Here is a 19,505-nt window from a genome sequence, read left to right as displayed (position 1 = left end):
AGAAGGTTTGCACAATAGGTTCAAAACCTCTGGTTTTCTTCCTTCCTCTGTTTGCAAGAGCAGGGAGAAGGAAGGCAGGGGACCGTTTCACCATCCCAGCCAATCACACCTACATGTAGCTTCATCCAGAGTTGTTCCACCCTGAAAATTCCTGCCCAGACCCCCACCCGACATCATCCCACGTCAATGCCTTCATTTCTCTCTCCAGCTCAGCAAGTTCTCCACCTTCACTTCCCGCTGCTGATGGGCCCTCCCGGCTTTACAATGCCTGCTAACACAACTCCACTGCTGCCAGACCCAACCTGCAAATGCATCCCTGGATCAACACAAACGACCCACTTCTCTCTTCCAGGTTCTACCACGGGTAGAAAAAAACTCACACAAACGTGTGTGCTGGCGCCATTATAAATATAAGATCGCCAAGATCAGCATGCCCCGCTCCATGACACCAAGCAAGCCTAATTAGTACTCACAACGGCTTTAATTATAACTATTTATTGAGTGCCTACTCCGTGCCAAGCACTTGTCTTAATCACTTTCCAAGCACTTTATTTAATTTTCAAAACACCACCACTCTGAGTTAGAGACTATTCATGGTTCCCATTTTACATAAAGTAACACTGGGGCTCGGGTAGGTCGGGAGGAGCTCGTGGTCACACCTGCATCCCTCTAGACGCCAAGAACACCGCCTGCATCTGTCTGCTCGTCAAGAGCCCGGCCCGTTCCCGGCAGTCTTTACCACCCCAAACTGCAGTGTCACGCTGGAGCAGCGTTTTCAAGGGTGAAAGTAAAAGAACAAGAAGAAAGGAAGAGAAGAAAACCATCGCGATAAGCTCCAGAAAGGAGGGCGCAGAGATACTTCCTGGTCAGCGTTACTCAGCACTTTGTGGGGTTTGCGGGGCTGGAGGGCGGGAGCATAGCGGGCCTTTTCGAGGAATCCACCTCTGCCTAAGCGGCCCCTTCACAAACCCAGGGGCGTTTGGTTAAGGCCGGCTGACCCCTTCCCAGGTGGCCCTGTGGCTCTGGGGGGGTGGCCGTCCGCGTCCCCGCCTGCCCACCCCCTCGTGCACAGTGTGCGCGTCCCGTAAGCCGCTCGGCCGCCCGGACAGATCCCGGGTCCCAGCTGGGGTGCGGACGGGCGGGCGGGGCCACCGGCTTTGAGTCCAGGGCACTCCCTGGGGCCCCGCCCAGCGCCCGCGCCGGCCCCGCCCCCGGGGAGGCCCCGCCCCTAGCGGACGTCCCGACGGTTCCGGGAGGCGGGGCCTGGCCTGGGCGCCTGGGCGGGCGCGGGAGGCCCGAGCGGGCGCGCCCCCGCAACACGCACGCCGCGCGCGCCCGACCGCCCCGCCCCAGTTGCTATAAAGGGAAGGCGGGCCGAGCCCTCTGCGAGCTCTGTCCGGCGTTTACGATCCGCCTTCATCGGTCTGTACAGTCGCTTGTCAGACCCCAGCCGCCAAGATGGTGAAGCAGATCGAGAGCAAGGTACGCGCTTCCCGGGGAAGGCCAGGACGCGACGCGCAGCCTCCGTAGCCAGGGAGGGCGAGGGCGAGAGGTGGGCAGGCGCCCCTCCGCAGCCTGGGGGAAGGGGACGCGACGGTCCGGCCTGAGACTGCGGGAAGCCCGGGCCTGGGCGCGCCCGAGGCGGCCGAGCACGCCCCGGAGGAAGGGAGGAGAGGGGCGAGGGCGCTCTGGATGGCGTGTTCCGGGTGCCCCCCGCTGCCTGTGTCCGGTGCGCCAGGCGTCCCCCCACGGCGCCTCCTGCACCCCCGTGGTCGGAAAGCCCCTGTTGAGGGGATGAAGTCTGCCCTTGGACCCGGTCCGTCTCTGGATACGGGCCGGGCAAAGAGATGGAGGGCCCCTTGAAGGAGGCGCGGGGTTGCGGGCCGCCACTCCCTCCCCGGTGGGCGGCGTGATCACCCACGTTGGGCGGGCAGCGTGAACTCCCCTGGGAGCGTATCCGGGCCGAAGACCCCGGGCGCCTCCATCGCTGCCCGGCCCCAGATTTGGCGAGTGCTGTCTCCACGCCAGGGGGCGGCTCCGGTCTGGAGCCCCCTCGCAAGTACGAGTCCGGCCTCTAGGCCCGAGGGGCCCAGGTGGCCGTAAGGAAGTGAGGCCGGGGCCGCGCCCTCGGGACTCCTCCTCTTGCGGCGCTGGGCGTGTTTCCGGCAGCCCTGGCTTTGGAATGACTCAGTCCCCAAGACTGGGCCCAGGGGCCTCCTCTGCCCTGCCCATCCGTGATTCACCCACGGTCGGGGGTTTTCGCTGCAGCCAGGAGTGCCCCCGAGGCGGGCGCGCCAGGTGGTGGTTCTGCCCTATTAGGAATGTCCAGGATAGTGTTCCATCATCGAGAGTTATTGCGAGCCTAATGCCCTGCTGCTCAGGAAACTCTGAGCCTGACATAGCGTCTGGTTGGTATGCCGTAGCCACTCAAGAAGTGTTTGTTAAATGCAGTCAAAAAAGTGAGTGGGAGAACATTGATGTTGCTCGAACAGTGGAAAACCCCTCCAAAGCGTTTACCCTGCGGTACCTCCCATCCCAAGCCCTCGCCCGCCTTCAATGTCTGGACCTCAGAGGTGCTGGGGTGGCTTCGAAAATGGAAGTTTCTCTGTAATGGTCCCTTTTTGTTACTTTATAATCAGGAAACGTATATGGTCATTGTAGAAATTTTGGCCAGAGACAGATCTTCTGTTTCCTAGAAACACCTGCAAAGTAGTTAAGATTATTTTATGTATCCTGTTTTCTGAGCCTCTCCCTACCCGTCCCCCCCCCCCCCCAAGTTTAGCCTGAGCCCTTCTCAGGTAGTTAGAAGCTTTTGTAATCATTTGAGTATCTGAACACATTGCTGGACATTCAGGCAGTTTTTAGGGTCTCCAGTGCAGCGATTGGGTCAAGGGACATGAACCTTTTATTTCAGGTTTGTAAATGCCCAAACCACACAGGACAGTGCTTTTACTCCACCCCCATCAACAGTGACATTTCCCCCCTAACTTTGACCAAATCATTAATAAGAAAAATGGTCTTGTATCTTATTTTAGTGATGCTGAACTTTTCCCTATATATATGTTGATTGATTATAGTTCATTATCTGCTTGTCCTTAATTTTTTTTTTTCCTAATGGCATCCTTTTTATTATTATTGTGTGAATTTTTAGATTAAAATTAGCAGCCCTCTCATTTGTTGGAAAGGTCATTGAGTTTTGTTCCTCCTATTTTTATTCAGTACCTACTGAGTGACAAATATCAGTTCACGGGTTGTTCTCCAGGGTCTGGCCATGTCATCAGTATAACCTAAGAGGTGAGAACCCATTAAAAGAGTAGGACTTTGAGTGGCTTATAGTAGTTGTCTCAGAATCCCCATACACTGCAAACAAAATCGATTAATTCCTAGAACACACCTTTCAGTCTTTCCCCATTTTAGCTGTCATAGTTATGGCACCCTCCTCCCCTCATTAATGGAAGGCATGTACAAAGGTGACTGGAGATTGGTTACACAAGAAAGGACTACAGCCTGGGGCCTAAAGACCCTGATAATCAGTTGACCTTCAAAATTATGACCCAGAGGCATTAATCAAAAGTTAAACTCATTTGAATGTTACTAGTAAATATTGAACACACCTTAGATTTCCATCCTGATGGGCTAAAGTTGGTGCCATTGGCCATCCAAGACCTCTCTTTCTGAAGTGTGATAGTTTAGAGTCACTGGGATCTATTTTAGATATAAGTGGACTGTAAATGTGTGATGAGAAAGAAATCAACCCAGTTGTGTGTTGTTTTTTTAAGAATAGCATCGGCCATTTATTGAACGTCTACCTTCTATACATGAGCGTTCATGCTTGTTAATTACCTTCAGAATGGGTATGTTTAGGAAAAGAAATCCTAGAATCTGTTCTTATCTACCCCAAATACATTGTTTTGTTTTCTGAGTATTTATGTCCGTGATGGGGACCTTTATTTATCCTCATAGTTAATTTCTGGGAGTTAGACCTCGTGAGATAATCTTGAATCGTTTTCCAATTGATGTCTCTTTAAGACCAACTTAAGTATCAGGAGAAGACAATTTGTTGTGACCTCTACACATACCTGGCTCTGTAACTCTTCAGTTAAGCCAAAAGTTATTGTTGCATGGTTTGTTTGTTTTTTGTTTTTTGTTTTTTTTTTTCAGAATTTTACGTAGTTTTGCTAGAATTTGATTCAGCAAATCAGAAGGTTTGAGGGAACCTTTGAGAGTGTTTGAATAATATTTTGTGTTGAAAGTAATCTCAGGTATTTACTGGGAGCCAACCATGTTCACAAAACAGTGCGTTCATCTGATTGGACGTTATCATTCATTGACTTTTTTCCTGCCTAACCTGGTTCTTGTAGTAGAATGGCTAGTTTGACCTTTTAAAAAATCATGTTAGTGAAGGCTTTGCATTAAATTCATCTGGAAAACATGGTGATGGTTTGGAAAAATGATTTCTATAATTCTAATTTGTTCTCTCTCCCCATCCCCTCACACACACCTAATATCTCCCCACACCCTGAAGGTGGGGTGAGAGTTTGTACCTGAATAACTGAAAAGGTTATAGAAGTCATGACATGGGAATGCCACTTGTGAATTGCTTCACCAAAAAACAGGAGTTGGAAATTAGAAATATAGAAAAGTAACTGTACTGCAGAGGAATTCACTTTAGATTTTTTTTTTTTTTAAATGGTATTTACTTTCCTTTAGTGGATCAGATCTGATATGATTCTTAGCTTTCAAGGGAGGGGAACGTTAGTTTTTCATTAAACCAATGTGACCAGCATTTTTCCCTTGAAGAAAACCTAGACTTCAGATACAGATGTTTATGTTTTGGTTTCTCTTTGTTGCCCCAGTTTCGGTAAGCACTGATTAAATTGTGATTAAAAAAGCAGCCCCTTGCTAACTCCAAGGTTAGGTTCCTAGGGTTACAATATCAAAACCATTGGTAAATGACTCAGGGAGATGGGTGGTAAGGGATTTCTTGATCATGTCTCACTGCTGGAATTTTATTTGACATTTCTAATGCAAAAAAACATTTAAGGAAACTTCTTTGCGTGAAGAACTAAAACTATTATTTGGTCACCAGTAAGAGCAGAGTTTTGAGATAAAGGGCAGACATCAACCATAAGCAGTATGATCTCATCTCTGGAAACTCCACTAAAGGGAGTATAAGGAAATATGCCCAATGTCAACAGTGACTGCCTGAGTGTAAACGTTTGGAGGAGGTTTATTTTCCTTGATATTTTTTCCTTGATTTTTTTTTTTAAAGCTTTTGACATGTTCCACTATAGACCATTTTAATTAATAAAGTAATAGCTTTTAAGTTGATTTATCTGAGAGAGAGAGCACGAGTGGGGAAAGGGCAGGAAGAGAGTGAGAGAGAATCCCAAGCAGGCTCTGTGCTGTCAGCACAGAGCCCAATAACTGTGAAATCGTGACCTGAGCTGAGATCAAGAGTCAGACACTTAACTGACTGAAGCACCCAGGGGCCCCAATAAAGTATTAGCTTTTAACATTGCAAAATTCTGTGCCTTTGTGGCTTATTCAATTGAAATGACCCTCTATGAGTTGATACCCATTTAGTGAATGTTTACCATTTACCTAGATTTGATGTGGAAATGTAATACAAATGTCTTTATTTTAATTTGCTCAGTTGAATATAGATAAACTATATACATCATACTTGTTTCGTCTTATCAACTCTGTAGGATTTTTTTCAGTTTGTTTGGTTCATTTTAGCTTCTTAGATTTTTAAAAAGCAGTACCTTTGAATTGTTCTTTGTATCACATTCTATCAAGTTTGATCAGGGCTTTGGGAAATAAAGGAAGCTGTTTAACCTATGCGTTTCTTTTTTTTCTCCTTAGTATGCTTTTCAGGAAGCCTTGAACAGTGCAGGGGAAAAACTTGTAGTAGTTGATTTCTCTGCCACGTGGTGTGGACCTTGCAAAATGATCAAGCCCTTCTTTCATGTGAGTATGAAATCAGTTCTGTTTTATAAGAGATTCTGTTTCGAGTGGGTGGTCACAAAGCCAGGAAAGGACAGAGTGTTTTTTGTTGTTGTTGAACCTTTGGTGTAGAAGCAATAGTGTAACAACTTCAATAATTGCTTTTGACGCATGTGTAGCCCAGTGAAGACAACTGTCAGAACTGTCTTAAATGGTTTTTGCTTTTCTTGGAGTTGAAACCCAGGCCCTGTTTGAAATTCAGGCCTCAGAGCTTGACGTGTCAAATTCTTTTATACTAGGAGGAATCTGATTCAGAGAAACTGTATGTCCTTGGTGCTTACCTGGTCTCTAGTCTGAATCTTTAGATCTTTAATTAGTAGTTTCTACTTTTATCATGGTTTGTATTTAAGAAGCTTGAGTATAGTGACTGCCATTACCCAGTTCTGAATCTTTCTGGATTTTTTTAAATTTTCCAGTCCCTCTCTGAGAAGTATTCCAACGTGGTGTTCCTTGAAGTAGATGTGGATGACTGTCAGGTACGTGACTGGAAATTTGGAATACTACTGAGCTTTTCACATTGGCTTTTTCCTTGGAACTGGAAGGGCTTGTTTTCATACATGTCAAATAATACCGGGACTACAGCCCTCACTAAAAAAAGTCATCGTGCCAATTATGAGCTTAATCCTAGCTCTCAGGAGCTTTGTACATCACATCATAAAATAAGCATAAAAACAGATGGTTGAGGCTGCTCTACCTTACCGCTCACCTTTCTGAAAGTTGAGACGCTCATTAAATCGAAATTGAATTTGATTATAACTAAATCCTTAGACTGGAAAATGGAGAGACGGCTCTTAAGATTCTTTGTGAACTAGTGACATGAGAAAGTGTAGTCACAATCATCTTGCTTGATTTTAATCAATTAGAAAGCCCAAATGTTTGAAAGAACAGACACCAAGGTGCTTGATAGAGAGCCGAGTGTAATTTAGGGGAAATTAACTTTACAAATACTTGTTTAGCATTCTGTGTTAGCGTTACATTAGCATTACAAATACTTGTTCAGCCCAGGTCTGTTCCAGATGCCTTTCTGCTATCCATCCCCATTTTACAGATGAGGATAAACACAGAGGAGTGATCCATGGAGTTACAGTTAGTGGCAGAGTCAGGATTTAAGATGCGGTACTGTAGAGGAGGCTCTGGTGTAGAGTGGGTGCAGATCGAGTTCCTGGCACATGACTTGCCTCGTAACCAGCCCACTGAACTAGGAGTGTGCCTGTTCGTGTTCAAGAACAGCACCTGGGAGTTCTTTACAGATACATGCACGTTTTTCCCTTAGCCCCAGGGGGGCAGGAGGGTGTAGGGTATGCTGCGGCAGTAAGGGTGCTCACGCGGGTTCCAGGCCTGGCTGCAGGACTTCTCCTTTAGGCCAGCCTCTCTTCTCCCTTCAGCTCTGGTTCTTCTCTGTGCCCGGATCTTGACACCTGCCCCATCAACCTCCAAGTGTGGCTTTTTCATTGAGCAAACCTGGAATGTTTAGTAAAGGTCCTGAAAGGTTTATAAAAACAAGTATGTGGCAGTACTTTCCAAACCTGTAAGCACCTGTCGACACCACATCGCTTTTTCTAAGCACCTTTTCTCATTCTATACTCATACCTTTACTGGTGAGGTCCTCTCTATCTACCTGGCTCATCCTTCCCTTTCATACCTAACAAACTCCTAGTCATACGCTTCACATCTTCTCCAGGAACCTTTCTCCACTTACCCCCTTTTATACCTGGACTAAGTTAGTTCCCTTTCCTCTGTGTCTCCATGATGTCCTTTGCCCCTCCTTTCCCCTTGCGTTTATGGTAGTGGATTGGGGAGGACCCCATATTTAGGTGGCCTGCCTTATTTTCCAGCTCCATCCTTTATCAGCTGTGCCTGTTTGAGCCTCTGTAAAATGGCAGTGCTTATCCAACATCACAAAGTAGTAGTTGTCAGGATTCCATGACCTAATACGTAGAAGGTGCCGAGAACAGGGCCTGGCACACGTTCGGTGAATCTTAGCTAGTGGTGTATTCTTTTGTCTGTCCTTTACCATTAGCGCCTATAAGTTTCTTGGGATGAGAGACCCTGTCTTATTTACTTGGCTGTGGTAAAGCGTAGTGGGTGTAGAATGAATTTATTAAATGATGACGTTATTGTTCTGATGTGTCCCAGAGTTTTAACAAAATGACAGTAGATAGCATGTGCTTGGGAAAAAAATTCTAGCTCCCGATCTAAACCTAATTTACAGACTTATTTTTTTTATATGATCACTGTAGGCATGTGAAAATGGCACCTGGAAGGGACTAGAGAAATTTCTGACTGGTACTATGGCCCTATCAGATAGCAAGCGACTCTCCAAAGTTTTTATGTGACAGGACAACCTGCTAGGTGCTCTGCCCGCGTTAGGTCACTTAATCCTCATGAGAGCTCTGATGACAGTTGCCTGCATAGAGCAGGTGATGGGGCTACAGCACAAGAGGAGGGCTAGGTCAGTTGAAGCAGAGCCTGCCAGGGTGGACTCTTGCACCTTGCTGGACCGAGGGCAGGTGCTTTCACTGCCTGAGTCTAAAACCTCGGGGAAGGAGATGTGCAAAGCAGTCAAGGACTCTATGTGAGAGAACTCCTCCTTTCTGTCTGGTTAGCGTACACACCCTGAACGTTTCTAGACCTTGGAGTGACCCTCTCACAAGTTGGGGACTTTTCACTTTGCCTCCATATTCTAAAGATTGAGCACCGTACAGGATTTTTCTTTGACTACTTTTGTGGTACTATTACCATCTAAATAGCCTCCTCGATCTGTTAGGGAGTAAGAACCCGTTGGTCACCTACACATAATAACTGCTGTCAGCACCTACTCACCTCGCCATTCTGAATTACCCTCCTTGCCAGTTCTGTCAAAAAGGAGTTCATTAAACAATCAGCCAGTTTTTCCTCGGGGAATTTCCAAGTCACAGGAGTAGATCCTCCAGTTGCTTTGCAGCTCTAGGTAAAAGCATCCCCTCATTTCGATTGTAAAATCGAGACAAGGGATAAAAAGTACATCAGTCACATTTCTCCGTATTAGATTCTGTCATTAATGGGTGAAATTATTAATGACTGAACTAGTTTAAATTTTTGTGCAGATAATTCCTGCTGAATTTCAGCCTTAGGGTACTTTGTACTGTCTTTGGCATAAGCAACATACAGTTTTAATAGATAGAAGACTCTGTAAGCACTTGGGCAGGAAGAAGTTAGCTTTTAGGTATAATAGATTCAAACAGACCATCAGGAGGTGTGGACACACCATGTGGCCCTCAAAATCATTTTGAGGGGTACCAGCCCTTTTGAAAATGCTGGGCTCTACTCCCAACTCTGTACAGGGTAGGATACTTATTTTGTAAATTAAAACAAGAAACAAAGTAATTTAGACCCGATGGTTGTGCAGCCTTTTAGAACCACCCTATGTTGCCGTTTTGATTAGAACAGCCAGGAAGGACTTCGTAGAAATGACAAAAGCAGGTTTGAAGTTACTTTGGCTGTATGGAATTCTAAGCTGAAAACCAATGAAACTAAATTTAATAAGAGAAAAAGTAGTCTTATTACACTTACTGATAAAGACGTATACAAATCTGAGATTGGGCAAAACCAGAGGGATGGAGAACAGATTGGGGTAGGGGAGGACTTGAGTATCAAGGGGCTGCTGAGGAGATTGTAGGTGAGCAAGGGAACCGGTCTGTATCTTGATTTTGATGTTACCTGACTATGCATTTGTCAGAACTCCCAGAACTTAAACACCCCGTAAAAACTGAATTTTGCTTTATGTAATTTTTTTTTAAATTCCAGATTGTTTACAAAAAATAGGAGTTGGGGGTGTCATTAGGGGGTGGACTAGTTAAGTGAGGAACGTGATAAACTTAGGATGGAGAATGTTTAAGGCTTCAAATGTAACTAAATTTTTAAGTATGAATACCTTTCAAGTCACTATAGGAATAGGCAAATTAGTCCATAGAACAAGTAGTAGAAAGAAATACTAATTTTAGAGAGTAGAGATCAAATGCTAGTTATGAACTAAAACTTGACTGAAGTCCATAAAAGATATTAATAGATGGGCGTACTATGTTCCTGGATAGTGACTCAGTATTATTAAAATGGAGTACTCCCAAGTTGGTCTGATTAGATCTCAGTGTGCCATTCTGAAAAAATACAGTCAGGAAAGTATTTTTAAAAAACAAACACTAATTGGGAGAGAAGTTGTGGGAAATGAGAAAGGAAAAGCCCTGTAAAAATACAGTGTATTAGCTGCCCTTATTAAAACAATGTAGTCTTGTAATGTAGGTAGGTGTACGCATGGAACAGAATAGACAGTTCAAAAAAAAAATAGGATCAACTCTATTTAAACATGTATTAATCATTAACAGTTTGGAGTTAAGATGTTGCATTTCTACCTCCATTAAAATTTGTTTTCTAATGTTTATTTTTGAGAGTGCAAGTGGGGGAGGGGCAGAGAGAGGAGACACAGAATCCGAGGCAGGTTCCGGGCTCTGAGTTGTTGGCACAGTTGTCGAACCCATGAAACATGAGATCATGACCTGAGCTGAAGCCGGATGCTCAACTGACTGAGCCACCCAAGCACCCCTAACCTAGAAGACATTCAAACAAAAATCCTAGTAAATACTGAACATATTTCCAGAAATGATGGAGCTGTTAAGCACATTGATGGCCCTGGCTTTCATAATCTCAAGAACAGAACTGTTTTTACTCTTGCCACTGAGGAAATGGGCCTGGAAAAATTCAATCACAGACCTGAAGTCTGTTTAATGCTCAAGCTCGCACTTTTAATGAATGGGGTAGAGAAGGGCTGATGGATTTGATCAAGTGAAGTCAGACTGGGTGGCAAAAATCATGATAAATCCTGAAATTGATATGTACTGAAGTACCTCCCGATATGAATGTGTGTCTAGAGCTTTGAAAAGGAGCATGTTTGGGGTGCCTGGGTGGCTCAGTTGGTTAAGTGTCCACCTCTTAATCTCAGCTCAGGTCTTGATCTCAGAGTTATGAGTCCAAGCCCCACATTGGCTCTGCAATGGGCTTCAAGCCTATTCAAAAACATGTTCTTTGTCTTAGCAGTTCTACTTCCAGGGGTGGTGATTGACCCAGGATGTAGATATTTGCATAGGAAGATGCAAGTGTTTACATTAAGCAAAAATCAAAGCCTTTTACTTATTGACCAGTGGACTAGTTCCAGTGATGATACCTCCATACAGCAGCTGCTATTAGGCCATAAAAAATGATTGTGTACTTTTTCACGGGGAAAAGTCCACTGTATGTATATATTATACTGAGTATACAGGTGTGTTACCGTGCACGCAGGATAGGTTTTATAAAGAAAAGCATTTAGGTACACTAGTGAGATGTTTATGGTGGCTTGTACAGATTAGGACTGGTTTCCTTCTTCCAATTTTTTGCTTTGAATGTAGGTTATACTTCTATAAAATGAAAATGATCTTCCTAGGCCCATCAGTTTCACTTTAAGGTTTTTGCCCTAAGATGTGTCTGAGGATTTAGTCACAAGGATATACAGAAATTGGAAATAACAAAGCCTCACTTTTGGGAATCAAGGCGACCTAGGATTCCATACCATAAACAAAGCAAAACAAAACCACCTTCACACCTAATGAAAGCAAATTCTAAATGCTTTACATGGTAAAGTTTTAAAGATTTGAGTGCAATTTTTAAAATTTAAAAAATACATCTTGTTCATCTTATTTTGAGAGGAGAGAGAAATCCAAGCAGGCTTGAGCTCACAAACCATGAGATGGTGACCTGACCCCAAATCAAGCGTCAGACATTTAATGGACTGAGCCATGCAGATGCCCCAGGATTTTTTGAATGCTATCACAGAGCCTTGGCACCACTTCTGAGTATTCGTCTATTTTCCAGTTTGGGGATTTAGTTTTTTATAAGTCCCTTGTTTAATAAGTCTCTTATTGAGAGAGTCCCAAGCAGGCTCTGCACTGTCAGCACAGAGCCCAACTTGGGGCTTGATCTCATCAACCATGAGATCATGACTTGAGCCAGAATCAAGAATGGAAGCTTGACCTACTGAGCCACTCAGGTGCCTCAGGATTTATTTTATTGTAAATTCAGCAGTTGTACCAACGCAGGAACGCTGGTCTCTGGCTAGTTGAGGCAGAAGACATCCAGAATCCTGAGAACATCGATTAGACTGTCACATCCATTGAATGAGACGAGACCCTGTATTTTCTGCTGATAAAGCTTTCTCAGCAGAAAGTTATGACGACTGGCCAGCCCTGTTTTACCTGCCTTTGTGTGTGATGCAGCTCACTCCCCCGGTGAGTTTCTAATTAGAAGTGGAGGGGGCGGGGGCAGTGCACCTGGATGGCTCAGTAGGTTGAACGTCCAAGTTGAGCATCCAGCTTTGGCTCAGGCCATGATCTCGTGGTTCCTGAGTTTGAGCCCCACATCAGGCTCACTGTTACCAGTGAAGAGCCTGCTTTGGATCCTCGGTCCCCCTCTCTCTGCCTCCACTTGTGCACCACTTGTGCTCTCTCAAAAGGTAAATAAAACATTAAGAAAGGAAAAATAAGTGGGGAAGAGGGTGGCTTACCCTTTCCAGGCTGCTGCCCTTCTACCATGAATATAACACAAACACCCTTTTACTTTGAGCCTTTTGCCAACTGCCTGGATGAAAGGTGGTGTCCAACCGATGGCTTCCGTGTGTGTAAGAGAGGGAAGGGGCTATACCAAACAGCTGCTCTCCCCAGTGCTGTGAGGGATGAGCCCAGTGTTTCCAGATACTCCAGTGTGAGAAGGATCTGCTAGTGGGCAGCCAATGCAAAGATTTGTTCTGAAGCTCTTGCATGAGCCAAGCAGTGTATCTGGATCAGATTCAGCCCCTCAGATGACCAGTTTTCAGTCTTTTACCTAAGTCAGCCCCCCAGCCTAACTTATCATCTTCTGATTTTCTGAGTACTCCTCCAGAACCTTGACATGGGCAGTTCATAGTCTTCCTGTCAACTCTTCACCACGTTTTCAATCTTGGATGCTCTTGCTACAAGGGAATTATTGGAATTTTATGTGGTGGTCTTATCGCATGTTCTTAGTAGTTTCCCTAGGCGTTCAGAACCTGTTAGCCATTTTTACTCCAGTCATTACTGTCCTTGTGCCTCTGTGTTAGCCAGCATTTAGAGGAAGAGTCAAGGATATCCAAAAGGAACTCCGACAGTATTATCCACTACCCTTCCTGCCCAGGCTACCAACAATGCAAATTTATAAAGCTGTAAAACCACACTTTTCTTTCCAGTCTCAGAGGAAGAGGTCAAATTAATAAGCTGGCATACTGCCATTACCAGTGGCTCAGAGAGATCACTCCATTTTTATAGTCCTGTGCCCTCCCAAATTGTATATTAGAAGTCACCGTGATGCCTTTCTTTCCTCTGTAAACTGTTTGGTTTCTGAAATCTGGTTCTCAGAGTTCAGCCTCCTTGGTTGCTGTCCTTCACTGCTTTTTGCTCCTTAGCTGCTGTGTGGTTCTACATTTCTTTCCCAAGCCTCTTGAGGACCATGCTGATATTTTCAATCCCTAATGGATCTTTTCACCTGAACGCTTGTCCAAACCCAACCATTTCCTGAGGCATTTCCCTCCAAACCCTGTGTGAAAAAGGTATGGTGGGGGTAGGGGGGTGTTAGAGGTTCTCGTTTAGTGTTCCTGTAACAGAATTAAGGAACGTTTGATAGTCCAGGGACCTCTGTTTCTTGATATGCAGCCAAGTTTGAGAATCTACAAGTCAATGTTTAATTAAAAGCAGAAAAAAACCAGTGTGGAACTTTGCCTTTGGGTTATAGGACTTTGTTCTTGAACAATTCTTGGGCAAGTGAATTGTTCCTCTTGCTAACGCTGGGTTTTAGTCTTTATGACCTTCATGTATGGACTCTATTCCCATAATAAAGACTCAGAAAACTTAGGAGCAAAGAAGGCAAGTGCTGATTCTGAGGAATAGTTAAGATTAAAATCCTGAGTATACATACGTACAGCAGAATTTGTTACTGCTTCTTTATACTTGAACTAGCCAACATAGAATTGGATTAAAGAGCTCACTGGGTCACTGTATATATCTGAGGCCAGTAGCATTCTGCTTATTGGTGGCCCTCAAAGAGGAGAGTACATGTTAATTTTCATTGAGACTATAACGAGTTTGGGTTTTGTGCTGCCATTACATTCATTCTGTCGTTCTTCATATGCTTAAATGAGGTGTATAACGGGGTGGGGGGGCAGGGGGGGAACATCTGGGATTACTTAGGCCAGAGCTTAATACTCAGTCTTGTTTTCATCCTCTCCCCGCCCCACACAGGATGTTGCTTCAGAGTGTGAAGTCAAATGCATGCCAACCTTCCAGTTTTTTAAAAAGGGACAGAAGGTAGGTACATTTGACCTTAAATCCAGCTGAACAATAGGGAAACACAGTGTAAATTAAGACACTGAAGGGACTTATTCCTTCACATTGGGAATCCTGTCCCCATTGTCTACTTTTAAGAATATGTAAATAGGTTATTCTTCAGTGATTTCAGTACATACTGGGACATCTAATTGAAAATTGATCTTTGTTAGAAGATCCACCATGATTCGTGCTTCATATTTATAAAGTACATTTATCTTTGAGAGAGATTTGCGTAAGAAATTGTACCTCAGCCTTCAGGGCTTTTTATTCCCCCCTCTTAGTTTGTGTTTGTTTCTTAACTTAAAATGTACGTATCTCTGGATAACGACCAGTCTTTCAAGTAAGATGATACTCCCGCTCCCTCTGCTCTCCCCCTCCTTTCCCCATTCTGTGATAGCTTAGTCACAAAACAAGGTTACGGTGCTACATCTAACTGCAATTCAATATTCTCTTAACAGGTGGGTGAATTTTCTGGAGCTAATAAGGAAAAACTTGAAGCTACCATCAATGAATTAATCTAATTATGTTTTCTGAAAACATAACCAGCCATTGGCTCTTGAAAACTTGTAATTTTTTTTATTTACAAAAAAGGAAAGATCAAGTGTGAAGACTATATACCCAACTGCCATCTGATTATAAGTGACAATAAAATATTAATTCTACCCTTTTTAAAACTGTCTGGTGTCTTTGAATAGCTTTCAGATAGGTGAAATGTGGCCAGTAGGTGGTAACTTCTTAGTGACCTTGGTGGCCATTGATTTTGTTTTTTAAGGGACAGCAGAAGAGGCACCTGAAGTTTATTTATTTTGAGAGCAAGTGAGCACAGGAGAGGGGCAGAAAGAGAGGGAGACAGAATCCTAAGCAGGCTCCTCACTGTCGGCACAGCCCGACATGGGGCTCAAACCTGGGAACTGTGAGATCATGACCTGAGCCAAAATCAAGAGTTGCACACTTAACTGAGTCACCCAAGATGCCCTAGGCTATTGATTAAGGTTAAAAATCTTGTTGGGGGCAATGCAGGTAATAGAGTACTATGTTAAAATTGTTTGACTCCTATGAACAGAGAAAATCGTATTCTCTTTTCTAGCAGGCAAATCCCCTCTGACTGATCCTCGTGACCAAAATTGAGGTCCATCCAGGAAGGAATTTCTCTGGTTTTGAGATTCCTGTCTTGAAAGTTACAGTGAGCTGCTGTTTTGCTAGTGGTAACTGAGTCATGTTCTATCAGTTAGCAGAACTGTGTGGTTGCCTCACAAGGGAGTTCTGCAAACATTTCCATGGGAACTTTGATTCCCTCCAAGTATCTTAAGAGACTGGTTTTATAGGCCTGATAGACATACTTACCTAAGTGGTAAAGAGTGTTGAAGTCATGAGTCTTTAATGAAAGGCAAGAACATTAAGGGTTTCATAGATGAGTGCTACAGAATAGAGAGCCTAGTGGTCAGCCTGTGACAAAAGACACCATAGTATACAATGGAGAGAAGATGGTCTCCAATCAATGGTAGTGGGAAAATTGGGCAGCTACATGCCAGAGATGAAACTGGACCACTTTCTTACACCATATACAAACCTAAGTGGACTAAAGACCCGACTGTGAGAAACTCGAAAGTATAAAATGCCCTAGTACTCTGACATCAGCCCTAGCCATATTTTTCTGATGCATCTCCTCAGGCAGGGAAAAAGAAAACAAAAATGAACTTGGGACTACCCCAAACCAAAAAGCTTTTACACAGAGAAGGAAACCATCAACAAAAGGCAATAACCTGAGTGGGGGAAGATAACTGCAAATGACCTACCCGATAGGGGGTTGATCTAAAGAACTACAACTCAACACCAAAGTAATAATCTGATTTTAAAAATGGGCAGAGAATCTGAAGAGACACTTTTCCAAAGAAGGCATACAGATGGCCCACAGACACGCAAGAAGATGCTCAACATCATCAGGGAAAAGCAAATCAAAACCACAATGAGATACCACTTCACATGGATCAGAATGGCCAGAGTCAAAAAGATAGTAACACGTGTTGACAAGGATGTGGAGAAAAAGGGGCCCGGTGCACTGTGGGTGGGAATGTAAATTGGTGCAGCTACCATGGAAAACTGTGGAGTTTCCTCAAAAAATTTAAAGTAGTGTACAATCCAGTAATTCTACTGGGGGTAAAAAAAAAAAAAAAAAAAAAAGGAAAACACTAAAAAGATAAACACACTTGCAGGTTTACTGCAGCATTATTTATACTAGCCAAGACAGGGAAACAACCCAAATATTCAGTGATAGATGACTGGATAAAGATAATAAACACACACATAAACACCATATGTACATGCACACATATATACACATATATGGAATATTATAAAGAATGAGTTCTTGCCACTTACAACATGAATGGAGCTAGAGTATTAGGCAAAATGGAGTAAGACAGGCAATGACGTGATTTCACTTATATGTGGAATCTAAAAACCCAAACTGAATAAACAATCAGACCTATAAATGCAGAGAACTGATGGTTGCCAGAGGAGGGGGGGGGGGGAGGGGGTGATGGATGGGCAAAATGGGTGAAGGGAAGTGAGAGAAGTTTCCAGTTACGGAATAAGCTACAAGGATAAAAGGTACAGCACAGGGAAGATAATCAGGGGTATTGTAATGGTGTTGCACAGTGACAGATAGTAGCTACATTTACAGGTGAGCATAGTATGTATAAATTTGTCAAATCACCATGTTGTACATTTGAAATTAATGTCACATTGTGTGTCAACTAGATTTCAGTTTAAAAAGAGTTTTTTAAAAAATGGGGGAAAAAACCCCAGAGTATAAAAAACAAGTGATTTTTATGTTCTAGACACAACAAATAGAGGATTAAGACAGTTTTTAAATTTGTATAATGAAAATCAGAATTAACCATATGCCCTGTGCCACCCTTATGTTAATTTTTACAACAATCCTAGGAGACAGGTACTGTAATCCCCATTCCCCCCCCCCCCCCCCCCCATTTTCCCAGGGAGGAGACAGGCAAAGAGGTTAGTTTTTCCAGTGTCATACTAAACAGAAGATTGGAGATGTGAGCCAAGGGAGTCTGGAACCACTAAAATGCCTCCCAGTCAAAAGGCTGAATAACTAGTAAAACAATGAGCCCTTATCTGGGTTTCTTTCCTCATCTAAAATTAGGATGCTGAAGGGTGGCCAACATGGTGGAGAAGTAGAGGGATCTGTATTTCCTGTGTCTCTCAAACAAAGACTGGCTGAAGCCTAGGACTTTGAACCCTGGAGAGTCTGGGAGGAAAAGAGACAGAGTCTAAAAGGGAGACAACGGAACAACCTTGACGGGCTATAGGTGGGCGATTGTGAACTGGGGGAGATAAAATGGGCCGCACAGGCACGGAAGGGAGGGATCCCCTTCGGGGAGAGACAAAGGAAAGAGAAAGAGTGGCTGGGGAAGCATAGGACTGTATCTGGACAAGAGAAAAAAGCTCGGACTGGGATGGAGAGGGATCCCATCTCTAACTGCGGGCCTGTCTTCAGACTGGGGCCGGCTGCCCTGTTTGCACATCTAGGGAGGAGGGGAGCCACCCCGGGGTTCCGTGGTAGGTCAGGGGCGCAGTCGCAGCGGGAGAAAATGATCCCCTCCCTGGAGTGCTGTGGGACAGGACACAGGCTGGCTGCGTCCGCCACCCCCAGGCTTGGTGGCTAGTCTGCAGTAGGAGAAAGCGGTCCCCTCCCTGCAGTGCTGCGGCACAGGACAAAAGCATCTGGGACCACCTATCACCAGCATAGAGAGGCGCTTCTCCAGTGCTGGAGTGCACAGAGCGGGAGTTTAAACCCCAGCCAGGCATGGGGCAAGGGAGTCTGCAGAGAAAGACCGCCCTGGCTACTTCTGCCGCACAGTGAGGCCAACTCCAACGGAGTCCACCAGGTCCATGGAGAAGAAACTGGGGGTTCACCATTTTTCTCCCCACCATCATCAAGGCGGGGCCTCAGGGATTGGTCAGCAGGGTCCACAGTGGAGGCGGGACGCCTACACCAAACCACACCCCTCCACTCCGGGTAACTGCTTATCTACTGGAGCAGGATAGACTCTGTGGAACTAGACGGACCCCTCCTCCAGGTCAGCTCTGCTGCATTGGCTGGATTAATTCTAGGACGATTTTTGTTATTTAGATATATTCTTCCTTCTTTTCTCCTTCTTATCTCTTCCCTCCTCTAGGCTGGTTACTCTGGTTGTTGGTTTGTTTAAGCAGACATATTTAATCCATTCCCTTGATACATGTTCCACACCTCCTTCATTTATTTTCCTTTCTCTCTCTCTCTGGAATAATCAAGCTGTATAGCTTCTCTGTCTGGGTAACTTTATCTTCGTTTCTCCCCCGCCCCCCCCCCTTCTTTATTTCCCTTTCTCTCTCTCTGGATTAAGCCCTTGAGTCTCTCTGCCTGGTCAATGTTTATTTTTTCTTTTTCCCCCGCCCCTGTCATTTTTCTCTTTGTGCTCTTTCATCACCACCTCCACCCTTTTCTTTACTCGTAGCTGGTGTTTCTGGTTTTTTGCTTTTGGATTTTGTTTGTTTTTTTGTCGCTGTGTTTGCGTGTTTTTGTTTCCTGTTTGTTTGTATATTTGTTTTCCTTTCCTGGGCTACTTCAAGGAACAAATCAAAGCACACCTGGTGGAGGGTCCAAAACATCACTACGAGTAGAGAAATAAAATAACCAAAGTCACAACAACAGAGAGCAAGTAACACTATCCAAAAAACACCTCCTGAAGGGCCAGGCCTTGAATAGTGTATGACCCCACCCCCTTTAATATAGCAGTGCTCACAGGTACAGAGCACATAACAAGATTTTAAAACCCATAAGGGACAGAAAACTAGCCAAAATGATGAAATGGAAGAATTCTCCTCAAAAGAAATTCCAGGAAGAAGTGACAGCTAAAGATCAAAACAGATATAAGCAATATAACTGAACAAGAATTTAGAATAATAGTCATAAGATTAATCACTGGGCTTAAAAAAGGCATAGAAGACAGCAGAGAATCTATTGCTGTAGAGATCAAGAAACTAAAACATAGTCATGATGAATTAAAAAATGCTACAAATAAGGTGCAA

At 44.2% G+C, this 19,505-nt stretch overlaps 1 protein-coding gene across 1 annotated transcript; it reads left to right on the top strand.

Moving 5' to 3' along the window:
- The first annotated feature begins 1,331 nt into the window (after positions 1-1,331).
- On the top strand, positions 1,332-15,085 carry TXN (thioredoxin). The gene is made up of 5 exons (XM_042964277.1): positions 1,332-1,482; positions 5,869-5,973; positions 6,426-6,485; positions 14,325-14,390; positions 14,870-15,085. Exons 1-5 carry the CDS (start codon positions 1,459-1,461, stop codon positions 14,930-14,932), a joined length of 318 nt encoding a protein of 105 aa, XP_042820211.1. The 5' UTR covers positions 1,332-1,458; the 3' UTR covers positions 14,933-15,085.
- Positions 15,086-19,505: the final 4,420 nt, after the last annotated feature.

The sequence above is a fragment of the Panthera tigris genome, chromosome D4 (genome assembly GCF_018350195.1).
Source record: "Panthera tigris isolate Pti1 chromosome D4, P.tigris_Pti1_mat1.1, whole genome shotgun sequence".
NCBI lineage: Eukaryota > Metazoa > Chordata > Mammalia > Carnivora > Felidae > Panthera > Panthera tigris.
Note: the sequence above shows the minus strand (reverse complement) of the source record. Positions and strands in the feature narration are given on the sequence as shown.

Excerpts from the sequence above, each read along its gene's own strand:
- TXN (XM_042964277.1), top strand. The coding sequence starts at position 1,459 with ATGGTGAAGCAGATCGAGAGCAAG. Across the intron at positions 6,486-14,324 it reads TAGATGTGGATGACTGTCAG|GATGTTGCTTCAGAGTGTGA; the intron begins GTACGTGACTGG and ends CGCCCCACACAG. Across the intron at positions 14,391-14,869 it reads TTTTTAAAAAGGGACAGAAG|GTGGGTGAATTTTCTGGAGC; the intron begins GTAGGTACATTT and ends TTCTCTTAACAG.